This window comes from Theobroma cacao, chromosome 4 (assembly GCF_000208745.1).
Source record: "Theobroma cacao cultivar B97-61/B2 chromosome 4, Criollo_cocoa_genome_V2, whole genome shotgun sequence".
Taxonomy (NCBI): Eukaryota; Viridiplantae; Streptophyta; class Magnoliopsida; order Malvales; family Malvaceae; genus Theobroma; species Theobroma cacao.
Genome location: NC_030853.1, coordinates 1,173,382 through 1,192,813, shown reverse-complemented (window position 1 = coordinate 1,192,813; position 19,432 = coordinate 1,173,382). Strand labels below are relative to the sequence as shown.

The following is a 19,432-nucleotide window of genomic DNA, read 5'->3' as shown; positions in this document are numbered from 1 at the left end:
AAGAATGGATCCAAATTTAAAAGGCATCTCTGAACATCATTTTCTCTGACAACTTTGAATAAAATATGCTGAAATTTTACCAACACAAAAAAAATATAGTACCAGTGCTTAATTTGTTTGTGTGTGTGCATGTCAGAATGGCAAGTGAAGGAGCACCAGAACATGCCTCCATACATGGGAGCAATGCACTATGGGATGGGGTTTCAGCATCTTGCAACAAAATTCAAATAGATAGACATTTAGACACAATCCGTAACAAAAAAGTAGCACCATAATAAAACTGAACTGTTGTCTAATGTTACATTATGCCAATCTAGGATTGACGACAAGCTTGACTTATAATAGCAAAAGATGTGTTCTAATCTCAACGACGCTTGTATATACAAGGCTTCAGCTCTGGCCATTCAATTTCCTTCCCTTTTGAGCGTTGCTTTTCCTACAAATGAAAGTACAAACAGACATTAAGGAGCTAGAAACTTTGTCATGCATGTCAGTGAGATTTAATAGGACACAAGAGCCATATCATCTCTATAAAAGCGACGGACCTTTTTCTTGAAGTATAATAAAACAAACATCTTATTTGAGAAGTCCTGCACATGATATGTATGAGTTAGCAAAGGATAAAGGGTTGCATTGATGTAAATAAAAGAAAATTATAACCTTCAATGCTGAGGTAAATCCCATCTCACAAACAGCTTTTGAAAACTTATTTGGGTCTGCTCCTCCATTATTTGGATCAAATCTGCTCTTTACCTCAGCTATCAAAAGCCAACCGCTACAAAGAACCACAATGAATTGGATCATTAACCAAAAGCTCATCAACAAAGGGTAACAACATGCATTAAACAATATTTAAGCTCAGCAAACCTTGGCTTAAGAACTCTATACGCTTCCTGAAGGTAACTAGCATAGTTAGTCCCCATCAATGAAAGGCAAAAGACAGCAACATCTACAGACGATGGATCAAGTGGTATCTGCCAGCAAAACTCAAAAACAATTAATTACTACTTTAAAAGCATTCAACATCCTGCACACTCACACATTCACACAGATGTACACATGTAGAGAGGCAGAGATTCTCGTTTTTTTTCTCTCGATCCATATATCAGTATGCACTCATTGTACAAAATGAAACCAAAAAACTGTTCCATTGGCTAGTTTATTTTTCTTTTTTTAAAAGGTAATAAAAGTCAGCATTTGGTAGCAAACACCATCCAACCGTTCCAGTTCAAAATTTGGCAACTGATGGCAGCACACAATAGTTTTCCTACAGATGTTTTGTGACTGATGGCAAATTGCAGCATAGCTAGGGATGGATCAAAATTATGTAAAAGTGCTCAGTTATGACATATGGGAGTCACTCAACAAGTGTGATATAACAAGCTCATATAAGGGGTAAAGAAGAGACATACATTTGACATATCACAAGCAATTACTGAAGGATTGTTTGATACAAGATCAAAAGAGAAAACTTTATTCTTCACATTTTTTGCAAGGCGTGCATCCCCTGAAACACAATTGAGCAGGATGACAATGACAGAACAATCAGAATAAATATAACAGAAGTTGTTAAATGTTTATCATGAATGTGAGTTCAACATATTATCATTGCAATACAAAATGGCAAATCAAGTTCAGTGAATTCTCACCACAGCCAAAATCAGCTACAATTAACGAGGAACTATGATCCTTCAGCCATTTTATGATAATATTGACTGGCTGCTCAGGCCAATGCGACATTTGCTCCTGATATCCTGTATGGTACTGCCCAAGTGAGTGAAATAATAAGTCCAATTGCAGCTTCAATATAAGACTAGACCACCTAAATAATCGTACTTCAGAACAATGGTTATCTAACGTTCATGAAAATCAAATGGCAACTAACGGAAACAGAAGCAATTTAGATACATCAACATGGTTACATACAAAACATTATATAGTTGAACATTGATAAGGCCATGTACAAGCATAATAAAAATTCAAAGTAAACATCCTACTTGAAGATATCGGCCAAGCTGTCTAAAAACTTTGGAGGCTAAGGGTTCAACTTTAGATGCAAATTGTTATCACAAGACTAAAAAGACTAGTAAACGCAACGAATGCATTGAAAATTAGACAGAAGCTAAATTTAAGATTAGTTATAAGTTAAAAGCTTACCATATCAAACAATTCTGGGTCTTCTTGGAAATAGTCCAGTGCTTCTTTACCTCTAAGAAAACGAAAGAAAAGAAGCTGATTTGCGTCATCAAGTAACTAAGCCACAATTGCAACTACAAAATTAACTTAAAACAAGATAAAGCATAGCATAATATACGCTCCATTGTCATACAAATAAACTGAAACCAAGAGCTAAGATTTCTCTCTTTCTCTACCTTCTCCTTTAGCAAACCGAATAAGTAACTAGAATTCAAACAAAAAGAGAATTAAAGAGAGAGAGAGAGAGAGAGAGAGAGAGAGAGAGAGAGAGAGAGAGAGAAATACGTGCAAGTGTAGAGCTTTTCATTGATCAGCCTAAAATGCCCACCGGCCAACCTTGCTCTCATCTGCGTATTCAAATTAATCCCATCAAAACGGAATCCAACTTCACATACCTTTATATATACCAAAACATATAGAAAAGGGACCTTGTCAAGAAAACTGGAGGAATTAGAAGAAGACGACTTGGGTGGCTTCGAAGAAGCAGAAGACCGATGGGCATGGTTTTTCTGTTGATGGGTTTCTTTCTTATGCTTTATTGAGTGTTTTGGTTGCAAAGATTGTTGGGGTTTCTGAGGTTTCTTATGTCTTGCCCTTTTCCTCTTTTTGCTTTGTCCTTCTTTCATGATGTCTGGTTGCCTCCTCTGCTTTCAACAGCTTCCAAAACCCTTTGCCCTGTCTCGTAAAAGATTTTGAGGAAGAATTGAGCTGTTTTGGGCCATTCCTGGACACTGGGTTTTGGAAGAAAGGTAAAATTAGGTTGGTCTGGTTATGATTTTGGTCTGTTTTTGAAGCCCAAAGTTCACAAGCTAAAGGCCCATTAGTCCAAAAGTCTACAACCCATTAGAACTATTTTTTTTCATTTATCTTTTGATTTTTTCTTGTTCTTTTTTATATTAATAACATAATGTATTAACAATTATATAGGTAAATATACGAACATGATGCGATTAATTAAATGTAGTAAGATCGTAAACATTTACAAGGATATGTTTATTAAATGTGTAAAATGACACAATACGCTTAACACGTTTTTTAAACGGATCAAATTAAATTTTATACGACGTCATGTGATTGATTACCCATTTTAACGATCAACAAGATTAACATGATTAAATTTTTAAATGCAATTAATATGATTAGAGTAAAATATTTTTAGTTAATAATAAATTTCAATGTACATATAAATAAAATGTAGCTTTATTATTCAAATTTAAAATCAATAGTTACAAAATAATTAGAACAGAACAATAATATCCATCCATTATGTGAAAAATGCATCAATACCAACACAAGTATAATGAAATCTAACATCAATATCAATATACAAGAACCAAAATTAAATTCAAATAATAACCATAATCCATTAGCATAATGAAACACCAAAAGTCAAGATTGAAGACTCGTCTTTCACTACATAATTTTATAAACTAATATAATTATAAAAAGCATGCAGGTATATCAAACTTGCATTTTCATATAGTATTCCCAGTAAAATATTTAAAAACAAAACACTACAATATTATCTTTTCAACATTTTAATCAATACTTTCTCATGTATACCAAACATTATAATATTATCTTTTCAACAATCATGTTTTCAGAAATTACATTCTTAATAATTACTTTGCGATGCTCCCATTACATCGTGAGATATCTAATACCAACAAAAGAACTAGTAAAGTTGGATGAAAGAGTAAGACTAAGCAACCCATTTTAAAATAGGTTCAATCCGAAGCTCATTCCTTTCAAAATCCATCATGAACTTTTTTACAATACTTCTTTTCAAAACTTTTTTTTTAATAAATCTTTCTTTTTATGAGAAAGAAATAAATTATTTCATTAAAAAAGAAATAAATTATTTCATTAAAAACCAACAAATTTATTAATAATTTTAAAGTAAATTAAAATAATAAATTAGAAATAAATATCATGAAGAATTAGAAATTCTTGCTTAGAAAAATAATCAACATTAAAATTGTGGACCAAGGTTCAAAACTTTACATTCATGACAGTTACAAGTAGATTGTTAAATCTAAAATCCATTTTTGTTTTGAAATATTTAACGTACATGAAAATATAAAAAAGTACAAAACTAATTATATAAAACTGTAAATACATATCTGCTTATTCTAGAATTCATCCTTGTGTGTAACTCCCTCAAGCACTCCTTTTCTTGATCCTAACCTTTAAACCATTCTTCATATGAAGCACTATGGTATTGCCCAGGGAAACATGATGGCCTTGGACCGCTTGAATTTGATAATTCCATAGCACAGAGATAGCGACCAACTTCATCTGAATGAAGCTTATGTTCCGACCTATACAGCTCCTGGGCCCTGCATTGAATGCTATGAATTTGTGAGATGGTACGTGTACAACATCTCCACGCTCTGAAATCCACCTCTCTGGTTTGAATTCTAAACAGTCTTCACCCCATATTTCTTCCATTCTTCCCATTGCATAGAAGTTAATCAAGACCCTTGTGTTCCGATTAATGTGATGACCGCTTGGAAGGATGTCCGGTTGAATTGCAGTTTTGTGGTTAATAGGTACTGCTGGATAAAGCCTTAATGTTTCACATAAAACAGCATCAAGGTAAACGAATCTATTCAGCCCTTCCACACTACAAAACATATTCTTCTCATCATTGATTGATGGAGAATTAGCTCTCATCTCTTGTAGAATCTTGCTTTCTACGGATGGGTTCATTGCAACAAGCCAGAAAAACCAAGAAAGGCTCGCACTTATGGTATCTTTCCCTGCTGACATGATGTTTACTGCAACGTCTCGTAGAAACTTGTCAGATTTTCCATCAACGCTAGTTATTTCCCCTTCTTCTTGGACCATAAAAGCTGTTATGAAGTCATATTGATCTTCCTTACCCAGTAATTTGCATCTGAATTTTTCTCGTTTTGATGCAATGCACTGATACAGAAAAGTATCAATGGTTTTTAGAGCTTTGCTCAACTTTTTCTCCTCTCCAATTTGAAGCCATCTTTGCAACTTCCACAATCTCATAGGCATCAGATGCCTGTACAACAAACGCTCTTCTGCTTGAATGAGTGCCGTTTTGATCGGAACTTCAGATAATTCTACTGAAAGAGAACATGGATCAAAGCCTACTGCCAACAAGCACACAACGTCGTAGCTGAACCGTTGCAATACATCCTGAAGGTCAACCTCAATGCCAAGTTTCATGAAGTGCTCCAGGACTACGATTAAACTTTTCTCTAGTTTTCCACGCAAGATTCTGTGGAAATGTAGCACAAACTTGTCGTCTTTCATCAACAGCAACATCACCTTCCGCTGGCTTTTCCATGAATGAGAGTTTGAGTTAAATATTCCTTCACCCAAACAATCGAAAAATATTTCATTGAACTCAGACCCTTTCTCGTAGTTATCGAAGTTTTTGCACAAGATATGGTTGGCATTCGTATGGTCAGCCGTGACAATGAAATCCAAGCTCGGAAAACAAGGTCCCCTGATCTCGAAAGTGCCCCCACTTTGTCTGACACAATCGTTCGAAAACGCAAAAATTCTCCTTGCGTTGTAGAGAATCCCCGGCAGCATTCCAACAATAGGCCAGTTGGTGATCGGCGGGGACTTCCGATTTTGATAGAGGTACGAAAGAAATAAAGGAAAGAAAATTGCCGCAAGTATGAGGATGGACTCAAATTGTGCCATTGCAGAGGAGCTTTCTTTTTGATCTTCTGCGTTAATATCTTCATGGTATATAGTTTTCGAGCTAGGCTTTTATCTTGTAGAGCTGGTTGACAGGTTTAATGAGAGAAATCGGCAACTCATTTTAATTACGACAAGCAATATCCCAAGTGGTAATATTGCATGACAATGGCCGACACTATGCATGTTGCCATGCATAGATTGCTTGTTGTATCAAAATTAACAAAGCACTGGCATGAGATAAATGTGAACTATTGGGTTGGTTTGATCAGTCCAAACAAAAGCAATTTTAATAGCTTAGATTTTGAATTTAATCCTTACATTATACAAAAATTGTCAGATTTAATATTTTTATAATAATTTGTATAAATTAAGTTTTTATATTCTGATAAAAAATTATCAATTTTGGTCCAATAATTAATAATCTTAAGCTGAACATTAGCATTTCCCTGGACTGTGAACTCTATAGTTCTTTGAGAATAGAGATTCTAGCAAGCTGGGACTTAGACAAGTAGTTTTCTAATTTTAGACAACAAGTATAGCATGCTAGACATTAGTGTGCACAATGTTGATGTATCTAGACATCCCCAAATCTAGATTTTTAGTGGATGCAGGAGTTATTATTTTTATATGACAATTTTGTATTTAATAAGTCAATAAGTTAAGTTAAGTTAGGTTTTTTTTTTTTTTACATTTAAGTATTTGGTTTATTGATTGGTACATCATTTTTTTTGTTTAAAGAGCAGAGTTCAATTTTGCCATTTAATAGATTGATATGGCATTGGCTAGTGTTAGTTATAGCATTTTTCAGATTTTTTTTTTTTACAAAAAAGTGACATGCATTTTAGGGTGTTATGTGGTATTTATTTTCTTTTACTTTCTTATTTTATGAGAAAAAATCTCTTTTTATTAACAAAAGTAATTAAGGTTTTTCCATAAGAAATATTTAGAATTTGAAAATAAATAGAAAGTTTGAACATATTATTTCAAGTTATTCGGATTCAGATTATTTTTAAGTTAAAATTGTAAATGTTTTTAAAATAAAAAAAAATTGAATTTGAACTGATTTTTCGAATTTGAATAATTTCAACTTTAATTTTTTGAATTATTCGAAGTTAGATCATTCAAGTTGCTTTGGGTTTAGATCATTTCAGACTTTAGATTCTTTTTGAGCTCAAATTGGACTGATTTTGTTGGTTTTTTCTAATCAAATCGGGTTAGAGGAAATTTAAATTGGAACAGCTTTTTCAGTTAATTTCTCGTTGGCCAAAGTGGCTATTCTAGGAATAAAGTTTAAAAGTGCTCTAATTTGTAATATAAAATTAGGCATAATATCTATAAAAATTCATAAACTATTTGAAAAAATTTGAATAAGCTATTTTTCTTTTATTTCATTCAATATTTTTATACTTAATTTTAAGTTAAATAAGTTTTTTATATTTTTATTTTGAACTAAATAAGCGCTCATGATTAATGATTAACTTAGTCACAATGTCGCTTATCATTTAATATCATATGGTGCTAATATAGCATGTTGACATGTTATAACAGATGATAATATGACATAATGACATAGTTATATAGTATTCTTCATCTTCACGTCAATACCATATGAGCATAAAATAACAAGTAGTATTTGACTAATTACAACTAATCAACTATTAGTTATAATGATTTATTTAATTTAAAATAAAAATATATAAATTTAATTAAATATAATAAAAAATAAAAAATTATTTAAAATTTTTAAATAATTTAGAGATATTTTCGAATATTATACCTTAAAATTACAAATAATTTTAGTTTGGGACAAAAAAACGGGGCAGGTTTGATGAAAGAAGCAAGACCTTGCAAGCCTACCTTAAAATGGGTCCATTCCTAAATTCTTTCTTTAAGAAGTTAAAGTTTTTTATAATAATTATTTTTTGAAGCAATTTTGTTTGATAAATTCTTTTTTTTTTTTCAATTTTAGGATAATAATATAATAAATTCTTTCTTTGGAAACACACTAACTTTAATAATTTTAAAACAGGTAGAAAAATAAATTAACATTAAAATTGTGAACCAACTAAGACTTGGGTTTGAGTCTAAGTCATGTCAAGACTTAAGTCAAGCCTAGATATGATTTTTAGGCTCAATACAAGAGTAATATAATATTAATAAGAGTAAAATATCCTCAACTCCTTAAGTTTTGATTGAAATTACACGGAAGTTCATTAGTTTTCAAAATAAACACTCAGTTCTAAAAAAATATTTTTCGTTGGATACGTAAATCCAACCGTTAGTCAACTGTTAATATTCTCATCAGTTTGATGACGTGGTAAAAGTAAAAAAATAATTTTACTTTTAATTAATTTTTAAAAATTATTATTATATAATCTTATTAATTAAAAAAAAAGCCCCCCATCTGGGGATTATCGGAGCTTCCTTCGGGCTCTCTAAGAGAGTACTAATCGGTGCTCCCTTTTCTTGGGGCAATGCTCTTTATTTTTTTATTTTTTTAAAAAATATATAATAATTTTTTAAATTAATAAAAAAATGCATTTTAGTTCTTTCACAATCTCTGTTAGGTCTGATCAAAACTTGAGCTTGAGTTTTCAAGGTGTCAATCGAAGTAATTCATAATTGACATAATCTAGACCAATAATTTTGAACACGACATGAGAAGATACAGAGTTAAACAAGTGTGAATTTAGTCTTATCGTGTTTCGAGTTTTAATTGTGTCGATATCGTTAACACGTTTAATTAATCGTATTATTGTATTTAAATGTATATAAGTGACACGTTTATCAACTCGTTAAAATTAATAATCAATTACTATTTTAGCTTTATTATTATTTTGTTATTATTATATTTGTTAGCTGTATTATAATTTTTTTGTAATTATTGATATTAAATTTAAATAATAAAATTATATTTTAATTGTAAATATTTTAAGTTAATCGTATTAAACATGTTAATAATGTTAGGAAAAAATTATGTTAATGTTTATTGTATTTATTATTCATGTCGTGTCTTATAAAAAATCTTAACACATTTAATAAACGTGTTAGTCGTGTCGTGTTATGTTATACGGTTATTAAACGTATTCATGTACGTATATTAAATGTTGACACAAATAATTATTTAAGTTGTGCTTGTGTTTACTCATATAACCATTAATACTTTATATTGACAATTGAAACATGAAAACACGAATCATTAAACCGAAACTAAACCATAAACACCTCTAATCTATTTCTATTTACATGGAATTTATAACAAGAGGAAATTTAGTTCATCTTTTGTTGTGACAACCCATTATTAATAAACTTTGCCATTACTTTCCAATATTAAACAACGACTGCAAATTTTGTTTTTTTTTGTTTTTAGATTTTACATCTCATCATTAAAATTCTAAATCTGAGGTATCTTTTATTTTCTAATAAATATCAACATATATAATTTTTTTTTCTTTTTGTGCGATGCACTCACAGTGACATGTCATAACTCTCGAATCCAAAATCCCGAATTACATTAATAAATAAAATGGTAAAATAATAGTTAATGGTCAAAAATATAATTATCTATAACATTATTAAAAGGAAGCGTAAAAGGGCTGGCTTCCTCATTTTGTCAGGTGTAAGGCTTTAAGGAGGGGATTTCAAAGCTTTAACAGGGTGCCTTCAAGAAGGGGTTTTAGAGCTCTAACAAGTTTTCAAAAAAAATCTTAAATTGGTCGGGTAAAATTTTTTTTTAAAAAAATGTTGCTTAACAATTCAGAGTACAATAGTAGACTCTGAAACAAAGAAAAAAGGAGTTGGTAACAAATCTGAAGAAAAAGAAGAAGAATATGAATTTACAACTATTACCCATAAAAGGGTTAGACTTTGTTCTTTCTTTCGAGTCTTTTCTAACACAGAAAATATGAGAACAAAAACAAATAAAGCTGGACTCAGTCTCTTTCTTTCCGAATAGAAGGTAAAACTTTTATCAAACACAACAATAACCAAAAACTCAATCTTAGAGAAAGAACGATAAAGAGATATCTACAACTTTTTTGGTAATTCTATTTTCCTTATTTTAGAAAAAAAAAATCAAAGTAAAGAGAAAAAACAAAAAATTATAAAGAGGTTCGTGTGCAACGCACATGTCATATTCTAATAAAGTTAATTTGAGGATGCAATTTTCTTGTGAAAGGCATTGTAAGGATAAGCCAAATTTTGATGGGCAAGTTGTACAGTGTGAGATATTGTTCGTAGTCAAATTCCCAATCGTGATGTAAGGTTGGATTGGAGAACCGAAAGTTGAAAGAACAGTTCAGCATCTTCCCTTAATTTCCTTTTGTTGTTTTTTCTCTTTGCAATTTGCTTACAACAAAAGCGACTTATACCTAGCCTAAGCTAAGGGCAGCCTACCTAGTATTTATCTATGTACTTGATTTAATTTTTAATTCTTTGCGTATTGTTTCATAATTCTCCCTCTCTTGCATGCATTTTTCATGCAGATAAGATCAGTCTCATCACCGATTTTTTTTTATTTTTTATTGAATTTAATTAAAATTAATTATTATTAATTAAAATAATATTTATTATTTTTATGTTCACGTCATATTTACAATGACATGCTGTCTAATTAGGATGAAAAGTGAAAAAATCACTTGATCATTTTATCATGTTATAAATTAATATGTCATTTTAGTATTATATGACATAAAATGACAAAATATCATTTTAACTAATAATAATTATTCTACCGTTAATCATAGAATTTATTTATTTGATTTGAAATAAAAATATAAAAATTTAATTAAAGAGAATACAAAAAATGAAAGTTTATTTAAAATAATTCATGAACTTTTTTTAAATATTATACTTAAAAAAAAACTTATACATAACAACTTTTTTTCATGATATGCTTTGATTAATCCTGAAAACTTTAATTGAAATAAATGTTGAAATTGAAATTTCCCAATAAAGAAATAAAAGAGAAGTGTAATTATATTCTACCCACAATTTCTTCCTTAAATAAAGAAAAAAGTTGTAGTGAAATCATATCATCAAAGAATCTTTTATGTGACTCGTAATGAAGAGTTGACTACGTTGTCCATTAGATATTTAGAACTTGATAAATGCTTTAAAAAAATTATTCAGATAAATCCATTAAAATTTGTAAAAGAATATGAACCTTGCAAAAGTGAAATTTCATATTATTTTTACTTTTAAAATTATATTTTTTGAGAGGCCATGAAAAATAAGTAAAGGAAATTGGACATTTTCAATTGGGGTGTGAGTGAAATGGACTCAATTATTTTCTCATCACAGAATATTTTGAAAAATTTCAAAAAAAAAAGACAAAAATTGATAGTTCAATAAATTAATAAGAACCGCTGATTTTAAAGTTTTCCTTTTTATAAAATAATATTCATTTAATTTTTGTGACATGCGTTATGTGTCAGCTTCAGTGGCTATGATCCTCTGCGGTAACCGTTCTTCAGCTTCCATTGTTGAGTACTTCTGATTGAAAGACACGTTTGCAACCAAAAGAAAATATCAGAACCTTCTATAGTATCTTCCAATTTGGATTAATATTTATTGAATTTCATTACATTAGAAGTATTTTAAGACCTTATGTTAAAATCAAGAAAGATCAACCATGTCTGGATGTAGTAAATTTCTTGATAATGAGTCAGATTAAGTTGCAGGCTTCATTTCTAATGCTGCCCTTCAGTCCATACTCTTCCTGCTACCCAAAAATTTTGATTTTTTTATAAAATTATTTATAGTTAATTTGATCTTAAATTGGATTAAATGTTAGTATTAAAAATAGTTTTCTTTTACTAATCTAAAGGATTTGATGAGTTTATAGATAGATAATTATGAAAATGTACTAAGGTGATTAGCTCATCTGAGAGTGGCTTGACATGGGAAAAGTGTAAGAGTGTAGGAAGAAAATCTAGGACAAAACACAGAAGATCAATGGTAAACTGAAAGAGACAGAGAGAGAGGGAGGGAGAGAGAGAGAGAGAGAGAGAGAGAGAGAGAGGAGAGAGAGAGAGCAGAGCATCCAATGACAAAAAGGCATGAGAACGGCTCTTTGGTGGTTTTTCTTTGGATATCCTTCAGTTCTCAAAAGGTCCCATCTTTTTCTCTCTTTCTGCCTCTCACTCCCTTACACATATAGACGTAATATTGTAATGTAATGCCGTCTATATGCAATATCTTGCTTGCCTATATCATAGACTTTTCACGAACTTGGAGTAGGTGAAAGTTGTTGTTCTTCATACTCGAAACCGATAATACTAACAAAATCTTCCCTCTTTTTTCTATTCATTATATTGCTATATCCTCTGAAATTGTAAACGTACGCTCACTGTCTTGCTCACCCTTCCTTTTTTTTTTTGTGTTTTTCAGTGTGGGTTTGTCATGTTAGCTTGATATGTTCATTCAAATATGAATCTTGATGTGAAAATTTCCATGCTTTTCTTGCATGTTTGTATGTTTGTTTTACTGGGTTTTTCGTTTTTTTGTTGAAAAAAGTATTTTGGGTTGGCTTTTTTTGTATGGTGTAGCTGGAGTGGAGGAAGGGGAAAGTGAATCCATTTGTGAGTAGCATAAGGGCCAGGTTAAGGCCAAAAGCGATGCCACTGAATATGGTTCGTGATGCTGATGGATTGCCCAGAATCATACTCACTGAGCCAACTGGTTCATCTGCTGAGGTTAGTTTATGCCTTCTTCTTCTTCTTTTTCCTGTATTTTTAGCTTTTTTTTTTTTATTTTAAGTGGGTTGGTCTGTATCTTGTATGTGAGTGCAGTTTGTATTGTTTGAAATTAAAGAAGAATAATCCTGGCTGGATTGATAGTCGGAGAAATGATTGTCTATGATAGTCTATTAGTGTAAAATCATCAGAACAATTATTTCAACAAGAAGGATGGATAAATTTGTTGTGAAAAAGAAGAAGTCCTTTGAATCCTGAAGTAGCAGAGGGAAAGGGGGAGATTGGTCTTTTTATGGTGAATATAGTGATGAAAAATAGGGGAGATGAGGGCAGTTAAAGTGGTTGGGATATTCGGAGGCATGGTTCAGTACATTTCGTACAGTTATCAATTATCATCATTTTAACTTTGAGAATTTTAATGATGATGTCTTGTTTTTGGGCTGAAGTATCAGGACCGGTCCTCCCTATTGCAAATTTTTATCTAATTAAAAAGGCCAAATTTCATCTGACTGGCAATATTCGGTTGCTGATATAATTCTTAATCTTGAATGATGGAATAAGTTAGCTTGCTTGTTGATAACATTTTGAAAGATGCATACACTTTATCATATGTCAACGATCTTTCTCCCTGTCCTTTTCTACATAAAGGGTGCCTCAAATTGACATAAAATGGTTTCAGGTGCTACTGTACGGTGGGCAAGTTGTTTCTTGGAAGAATGAACGAAGGGAAGAACTGCTTTTTATGAGCAGCAAGGTAAAGCAATTCTTCTTTATACTATGACTTTTTGATCTTCAATGCCAATGAAGTCTTTTCCTTTACATATCTTCCTTCCCGTGTTCTTTAGGCAAGTTGGAAGCCACCTAAGGCCATCAGGGGAGGTATACCAGTCTGCTTTCCACAGGTTAGTCCTATCTCCTATGGAGTCTGGAAGGACCTTAAGCTGGAGACTTTGTTGGGGTCATGTGTTCTAAACTGATCACTGCCTATTACAGTTCGGAAATCTTGGTTCACTGGAGCAACATGGATTTGCCAGGAACAGAATGTGGTCACTGGACAGTGACCCTTCACCTTTGCCTCCAGCTAACAACCAGTCATCAGTGGATCTAGTATTGAAGTCTACAGAAGAGGATCTAAAGATCTGGCCACGTAGGTATGCATGTGAATACTGTATTCTTTTACTTTTGAGACTAAACGTTGAAAATACAGCTTCATATATGCACCTATGAATATCTGCCCTGTAATTTTGCAGCTTCGAATTGCGTCTTCGTGTAACTCTCAGTGCTGGCAAACTGACTTTGATCCCTCGTGTGAGGAATACAGACCACAAGGCCTTCTCTTTCATGTTCGCACTCTGCAACTACTTATCTGTATCAGACATCAGGTGTGGCCATGAATTCAGAAGCTATTTCTTTTTCATGCAATAATGGCCGGAAGCTTTTTACTGTTGAAATGCCCTAATCAATTTAAATTTGAACATGAACTGTTCACTGACATATCAGGATAGTTTTCTCATTTTCTGCTTTATTTTACTTTGGGTATTACTCATTTATAATTGATGAAAGAAAGAGTTTCACATGAGGTTCAAAACCCGTCATAAATTTGCAGTGAAGTGCGTGTGGAGGGCTTGGAGACGCTTGATTACTTTGACAATTTGATTAACAGAGAAAGGTTCACAGAACAAGCAGATGCAATTACTTTTGATGGCGAGGTATTTGTTCTCTCTTTTTGTTTTTTGTTTTTAGTTTTTCATTTACTCTTGTGTGTGAACTTGCAATAGAGAGGTATCACCAGTTTTAGGTGCTAGTAAAGATGAATTTAGGGGGTGCTGATCAAATTTCTTCTTTGATTATATCATGTGTATTTGAGCATCTCCACTCCCTCATTTACTTTCTTTTTAAAATAAAACATAAAAAGTAAAAATTGCATGTGTAAGCCTTAAAAGCCATATCTGAAGAATATATATTTGGTCTGCTTCAGTTTGAAAGAGTATATTTGAGCACCCCAACAAAGATTGCCATCATAGACCATGAGAAGAAGAGAACATTCGAACTGTGGAAGGATGGGATGCCAGATGCAGGTTCTTTTCTATGCCTGCAAATTTCTTAAATTACTTTGCTGTCATGATCCTTCTTATTAATGGATTCTTTCTGATAAATCTGAAATCACTTTGTGTGTAGTTGCATGGAATCCATGGGACAAAAAGGCTAAAGCTCTCCCGGATTTAGGGGATGAGGATTACCAATCCATGTTGTGTGTAGATTCTGCCGCTATTGAAACTCCAATCATCTTGAAACCATTTGAAGAATGGAAGGGCCGGCAAGAGATCTCCACAGTGTCCTCGAGTTATTGCAGTGGACAGTTGGATCCTCGAAGGGTTCTTTATGGTTTTCACTGACCTCAGATTTGGAGTAAATGGAGGTTTTCTCATAATTCAAATAGTTAGTCTTATTTGCTGTATAATATATGTGCACTTGTTTGTGAATTATCCTTTTGTTGCTTAGAATCCTAAAGAATTACTAATCGAGCTGAACAAAATAGTTGACAATATAGCGGTGGTCACGTTGTCAGAGAGGAATATATATCTTTTTATGTTGCCTGTTTGTAAAAGGTAGAACAGATATCTCTAGGGGCTATTGTTGAAAGATATGAGTTCCATAATTCGATGATGCAATAGCAATTAAGTAGAATTGAAACATTGAATTATGTCTTTAATTGCATGATGAAGTTCTGCAGAAAGATTCTGTGGAATTGGAGCTTAAATGGCATAAAACTTGATTTTCTTTTCTCTTTTTTTATAAGATTAAGCCTTAAGCAGCTGCATTTGCATATATAAGATTAAGCCCTAAGCAGCTGCATTTGCATTATCATCATTCTTATTAGGCAACTGCTCAGCCACAATGAAAGACTTGAACCTTATTCCCTAAACCTAGAATCTGGAAGAGAGAAAGTAGGGACATCCCAAATTTCTCTTGGGCACCCTTGTCAAGGGCATCATCTCCCAGATACATGTTGATATAGGACCTGCAGAGAAGTTCGCTCTCAACCTTGCTCACCACCTCACCCATCACTGCACCCATTGGAAACAACTTATGTTACCTTTCTGTATCTAACTGTACGTTTAAGATATCAGAATATACTAATTCATCTCTATAGCACTCACCCTTTGTCTGGAGAACATATCCTGGAAGCCGAGAAATTTCAATAAGAGAACCAGGTGTTAGCTTTATGTCATCTGACGCTTGACCCATGAACCTATCATCAATAAAAACATAAGTAATCAAGCTTGAAGTCAGTTCTTCTCATAACTAAATACAAATATCTGTGAGGAATATCATGTTTACTACTTGTTTGCTAGCTCGTCATTCTTCTTCCCACCAGTCAGTTTCTTTATGGATGCTCCAAGACCTTCATCAAAGTTCTTTCTTACCATGCTCATGGTGAGGCATGAAAATACAATCACCAACCTTACCATCATCTCTACATCAATGTCAATTGCCACCTGATACAGCTCCTTGGTTGGTTTTTCTGGGGCTTTGCCGATCTTTGACTTCAAAAGATCTTTCAGTTTCTCATTAACTGCATACATCCCTGTAAATTGAAGAACTGGCATGGCTTACTATGCTGCATTCCAGCTCTATTGTAGTGACATGTAAGAGACAGAACCGGGTCATGACAAATTCTTGATTCACCATGGCGACTCTGATAAATATGCTGAATGGAGAAGTTTGGGCACATTTCCACCTGAATTCTAGGAGTTAAATGACTATTTAATTCATTCAGTTAGATCATTAATTACATTGTTGAGTACCTCTTGATTGTCCCAAGGATCATGCAACAGATGCACTGCCAGCAAGTATAAGAATGCCACTTTCTAGTACATTATTATGCTGCATTTATACTAGTATATGAAGTGAATGTGTTTATATGAGACCTGAAGTAAAAAACTCAGGTAAAATGAGTATCTCGAATTTGCGGAAGCTTACTGTAGATACTAGATTTTGGTTAATACTGTTACTCTAAAGAATTATGTTACAACATAATATTATATAGAGAACAACCAGAACAAGTGAAGTGTTACTTCACGCAGAATAACTAGAATAAGTGAAGCGTTACTTCACGCAGAACAAGTGAAGCGCTACTTCACGCAGAACAAGTGAAGCGCTACTTCAAGTATTACTTAAAGCAGAACAATTAGAAAAAGTAAAGTATTACTCCATATAGAATAACTAATACAAGTAGAACAACCACTTTGAATAGAATAACCGTTTCACTTGGATGACAGTGAAAGTAACTCAGAATAAGTGACAGGGTTCATGGGTTACTTTCATCTTGGGATGTTTCAGAGAGTTTGGCTTGGTGGCTGAGATATGGAGGTAGTTAAGAGGTCTTCCTCTTAACCCTTTCCTGAAGTACAAGTGTTTCACCCTCTTATCTTGTTCTCGTATACTTATTCATGTACAGCTTATTCTCTTGTACCTATTCTCATACAGCTTCTTCTCTCGTACCTATTCTTGTACACCTCTTTTCTATTACCTTTACTTGAGAACAAGTCTTACTACATTCAATTACAGTAACGGTTACTTACATTAATATTCTTCATAATAATGTCATTCATTAGGCGCATTAAAGCCTATTCTTATGTAACCGTCACTTTTAACACTATATATAGAGCCTCACAATTCATTTGAAAGGACTCTTTTTTCCCTCTCCAAGNTCTCTCTAATTATCTTGTACTCTCTAAGTCTCTTTAATTCTTTTCTTATTGTCTTCCACCTGTCACAGCACTTAGTACTTCAGGAACTGCTTCAATCTTCCTCTCTGCCTCCTCTGGCACATCCTTTTACTTGTTTGCAACACTTCCTCTCCCTATCACAAGAACCCCCTTTACACTTACCAAAGCCATAAATCTTTATGCCCACGCCAAGCATGGACTTCTTCCTCAGACCAACACAATTCAACTGCTGCCCATCATCCAGTTTAACTGGAAACGAAACCCCAGTCTTGGGTTCCACTTCAACTGCCACCTCCTCTTTCTTGGCCTCTTCCTTTGCACCTCACCGCCTGCTTCATTCTCATGAGCTTTCCTACTGCTTTTGACTTCAGGACCCTTCATTCCATTCTTAGAGTTAACAGTCTCTTGTGCCATCTCCTCCTCAGCAGCAGTGGTTGCCATTCTTCAGCTGTGATAACTTAACACAAGATCAAAAACAGGAAAGAAGTTTGTGTTGGTTGGCAAAGTTTGGAGAGAAAGACAAGGCTTATATAGATTGGAGAAGTAAGGAAAGATAAGAAAACATTTAATTGGCAGGCCTACCTTGGTACCAGCATCAGATAAGGGGAAGTTAATTGATCAAATCAGTTTTGTTGGCTCATTATGTTTTCGTTATTATTCCATTTCTTCATTTGTAAAAGGGAATCACACATATCAAGGGGCACACTCTTGGTGCGAATCCTGACTTGGTCTGAAAACTTGTAAAGAAGTTGTTCTGATGTTTCAATTCACATCACCATCCATTTATCTACTTTGAAGTGCTCAATCTTTTCACTGCGAACTTAAAACAGACGGCAAGTTTTACAACTTCATTTATAAAATCTGAAAATCTATCAAGAGCTCCTTGAATTTTACCAGGCAATTGAGGAGAGAAAACCCGTTGAATATTCTCACCTAAGTACTGCCGAGATCTCAACATATCCCATTATTACCATTTGAATTGATTGAGGAATACGAGCACAACACGAAATTAAGCAAGTTTGGATTTAGAATAATCATATTTTATGTATTGATCGTGTCGATACATTTAAAACACGATAATTTCATATTTTAAATATATCAAATTCGTTTAACTTGCTTAACTTATTTACTTAATTGTTTTACGGTGTTGACTCGTATAACCCCATTTAGTTAAATCATGTTATTGTATCTATTTTTTGTAAACAATTTACTCGTTTGTGACCCAAATAAATAATTCATATACATTTTATGTAATTTTATTAATATATTATTATTATGAATATATGTGTAAATGTCTATTATGTTATGACACAAGAAGTTCATATCAAGTCAAACAGCTAAACACAATAAGTGTAATTTGATTTAAACTCTTAGATTTGATTATGTATATCTTGATTTGGATATAGATTAAATTGGATTAAAATTAGGATTTAAGAGGTATAAATAGGCCCCCTTACTTCATTTGTAAATGCATAATTAAATAAATTCTTTCTTACTTTATTAATACTATTATCTTATAGTTGTTCTTTTAATTTATATTTCATAACATGTTATCAGCACGATTCTCTAATTTATCAAGTTTTGGTATTATTTAGTTTTTATCATCTTCTGGCTTCAAAAGTATTTCAATGGTTGATATTTGATTTTTTGTTTTATTGAATCTGGTAAGAAACTTAATATCTTTTTGCTGTTTTCATTCCTTGAAAATCAACTTTAATGTGAATTTTGCTATCATATAGTATTTATAATATTTTGTCCCTTAATATATTAAATCAGGCTGAACATGAAAAAATATATATATATATATATAATTATATTTGATATCTTTGTTCTAGTTTTGGAATATAATTTGCTAAATATATAATTTATTTGTTGAATTTTGACATTTTTGAATTGAACTTATGAAATTTGACTTTGTCTGCTATCTATTTTATAACAAGTGGAAAATATTTTACTTTGGGTAATTTGAAAATACATTTTATTTTGGATTTTATGTCTTTTTGTGGTTGAGAAAAATAATGAGCTATTAATAAAAAGACATGAACCTTGTCTATTCCTTCAAGTGAATGCGATATTATTTAATAATTATGGTTATGGACATAGAGAGGATAATAATTGCAA

At 32.4% G+C, this 19,432-nt stretch overlaps 3 protein-coding genes across 4 annotated transcripts; 1 reads left to right on the top strand and 2 right to left on the bottom strand.

The window, feature by feature from the left end:
- Positions 31-2,877, bottom strand: LOC18600847 (ribosomal RNA-processing protein 8). Its single transcript, XM_007031538.2, has 9 exons — positions 2,625-2,877; positions 2,482-2,543; positions 2,158-2,209; positions 1,650-1,764; positions 1,413-1,507; positions 868-974; positions 661-775; positions 546-590; positions 31-436 (listed from the first exon to the last, which is right to left on the bottom strand). The coding sequence occupies exons 1-9, from the start codon at positions 2,820-2,822 to the stop codon at positions 365-367; spliced, it is 861 nt and encodes a 286-aa protein (XP_007031600.1). The 5' UTR covers positions 2,823-2,877; the 3' UTR covers positions 31-364.
- LOC18600846 (alkane hydroxylase MAH1) lies at positions 4,195-5,905 on the bottom strand. The gene has a single exon (XM_007031537.2). The coding sequence runs from the start codon at positions 5,881-5,883 to the stop codon at positions 4,357-4,359; it is 1,527 nt and encodes a 508-aa protein (XP_007031599.2). The 5' UTR covers positions 5,884-5,905; the 3' UTR covers positions 4,195-4,356.
- LOC18600845 (putative glucose-6-phosphate 1-epimerase) lies at positions 11,910-15,279 on the top strand. 2 transcript variants are annotated; one of them, XM_007031535.2, is made up of 9 exons: positions 11,910-11,995; positions 12,432-12,578; positions 13,258-13,332; positions 13,424-13,480; positions 13,572-13,729; positions 13,829-13,960; positions 14,185-14,287; positions 14,557-14,656; positions 14,757-15,279. In XM_007031535.2, the coding sequence occupies exons 1-9, from the start codon at positions 11,930-11,932 to the stop codon at positions 14,972-14,974; spliced, it is 1,056 nt and encodes a 351-aa protein (XP_007031597.2). In that variant the 5' UTR covers positions 11,910-11,929; the 3' UTR covers positions 14,975-15,279. The 2 variants fall into 2 exon arrangements, with proteins under 2 accessions (XP_007031597.2, XP_007031598.2); XM_007031536.2 differs by lacking the exon at positions 11,910-11,995 and adding an exon at positions 12,002-12,223.

Coding starts and splice junctions, on each gene's coding strand:
- LOC18600845 (XM_007031535.2), top strand. CDS start 11,930: ATGACAAAAAGGCATGAGAACGGCTCTTTGGTGGTTTTTCTTTGGATA. Junction 13,333..13,423: donor TGCTTTTTATGAGCAGCAAG/GTAAAGCAATTC, acceptor CGTGTTCTTTAG/GCAAGTTGGAAGCCACCTAA. Junction 13,961..14,184: donor TTATCTGTATCAGACATCAG/GTGTGGCCATGA, acceptor ATAAATTTGCAG/TGAAGTGCGTGTGGAGGGCT.
- LOC18600846 (XM_007031537.2), bottom strand. CDS start 5,883: ATGGCACAATTTGAGTCCATCCTCATACTTGCGGCAATTTTCTTTCCT.
- LOC18600847 (XM_007031538.2), bottom strand. CDS start 2,822: ATGAAAGAAGGACAAAGCAAAAAGAGGAAAAGGGCAAGACATAAGAAA. Junction 2,544..2,624: donor CCTCCAGTTTTCTTGACAAG/GTCCCTTTTCTA, acceptor TTGAATACGCAG/ATGAGAGCAAGGTTGGCCGG. Junction 1,765..2,157: donor ACCCAGAATTGTTTGATATG/GTAAGCTTTTAA, acceptor TCACTTGGGCAG/TACCATACAGGATATCAGGA.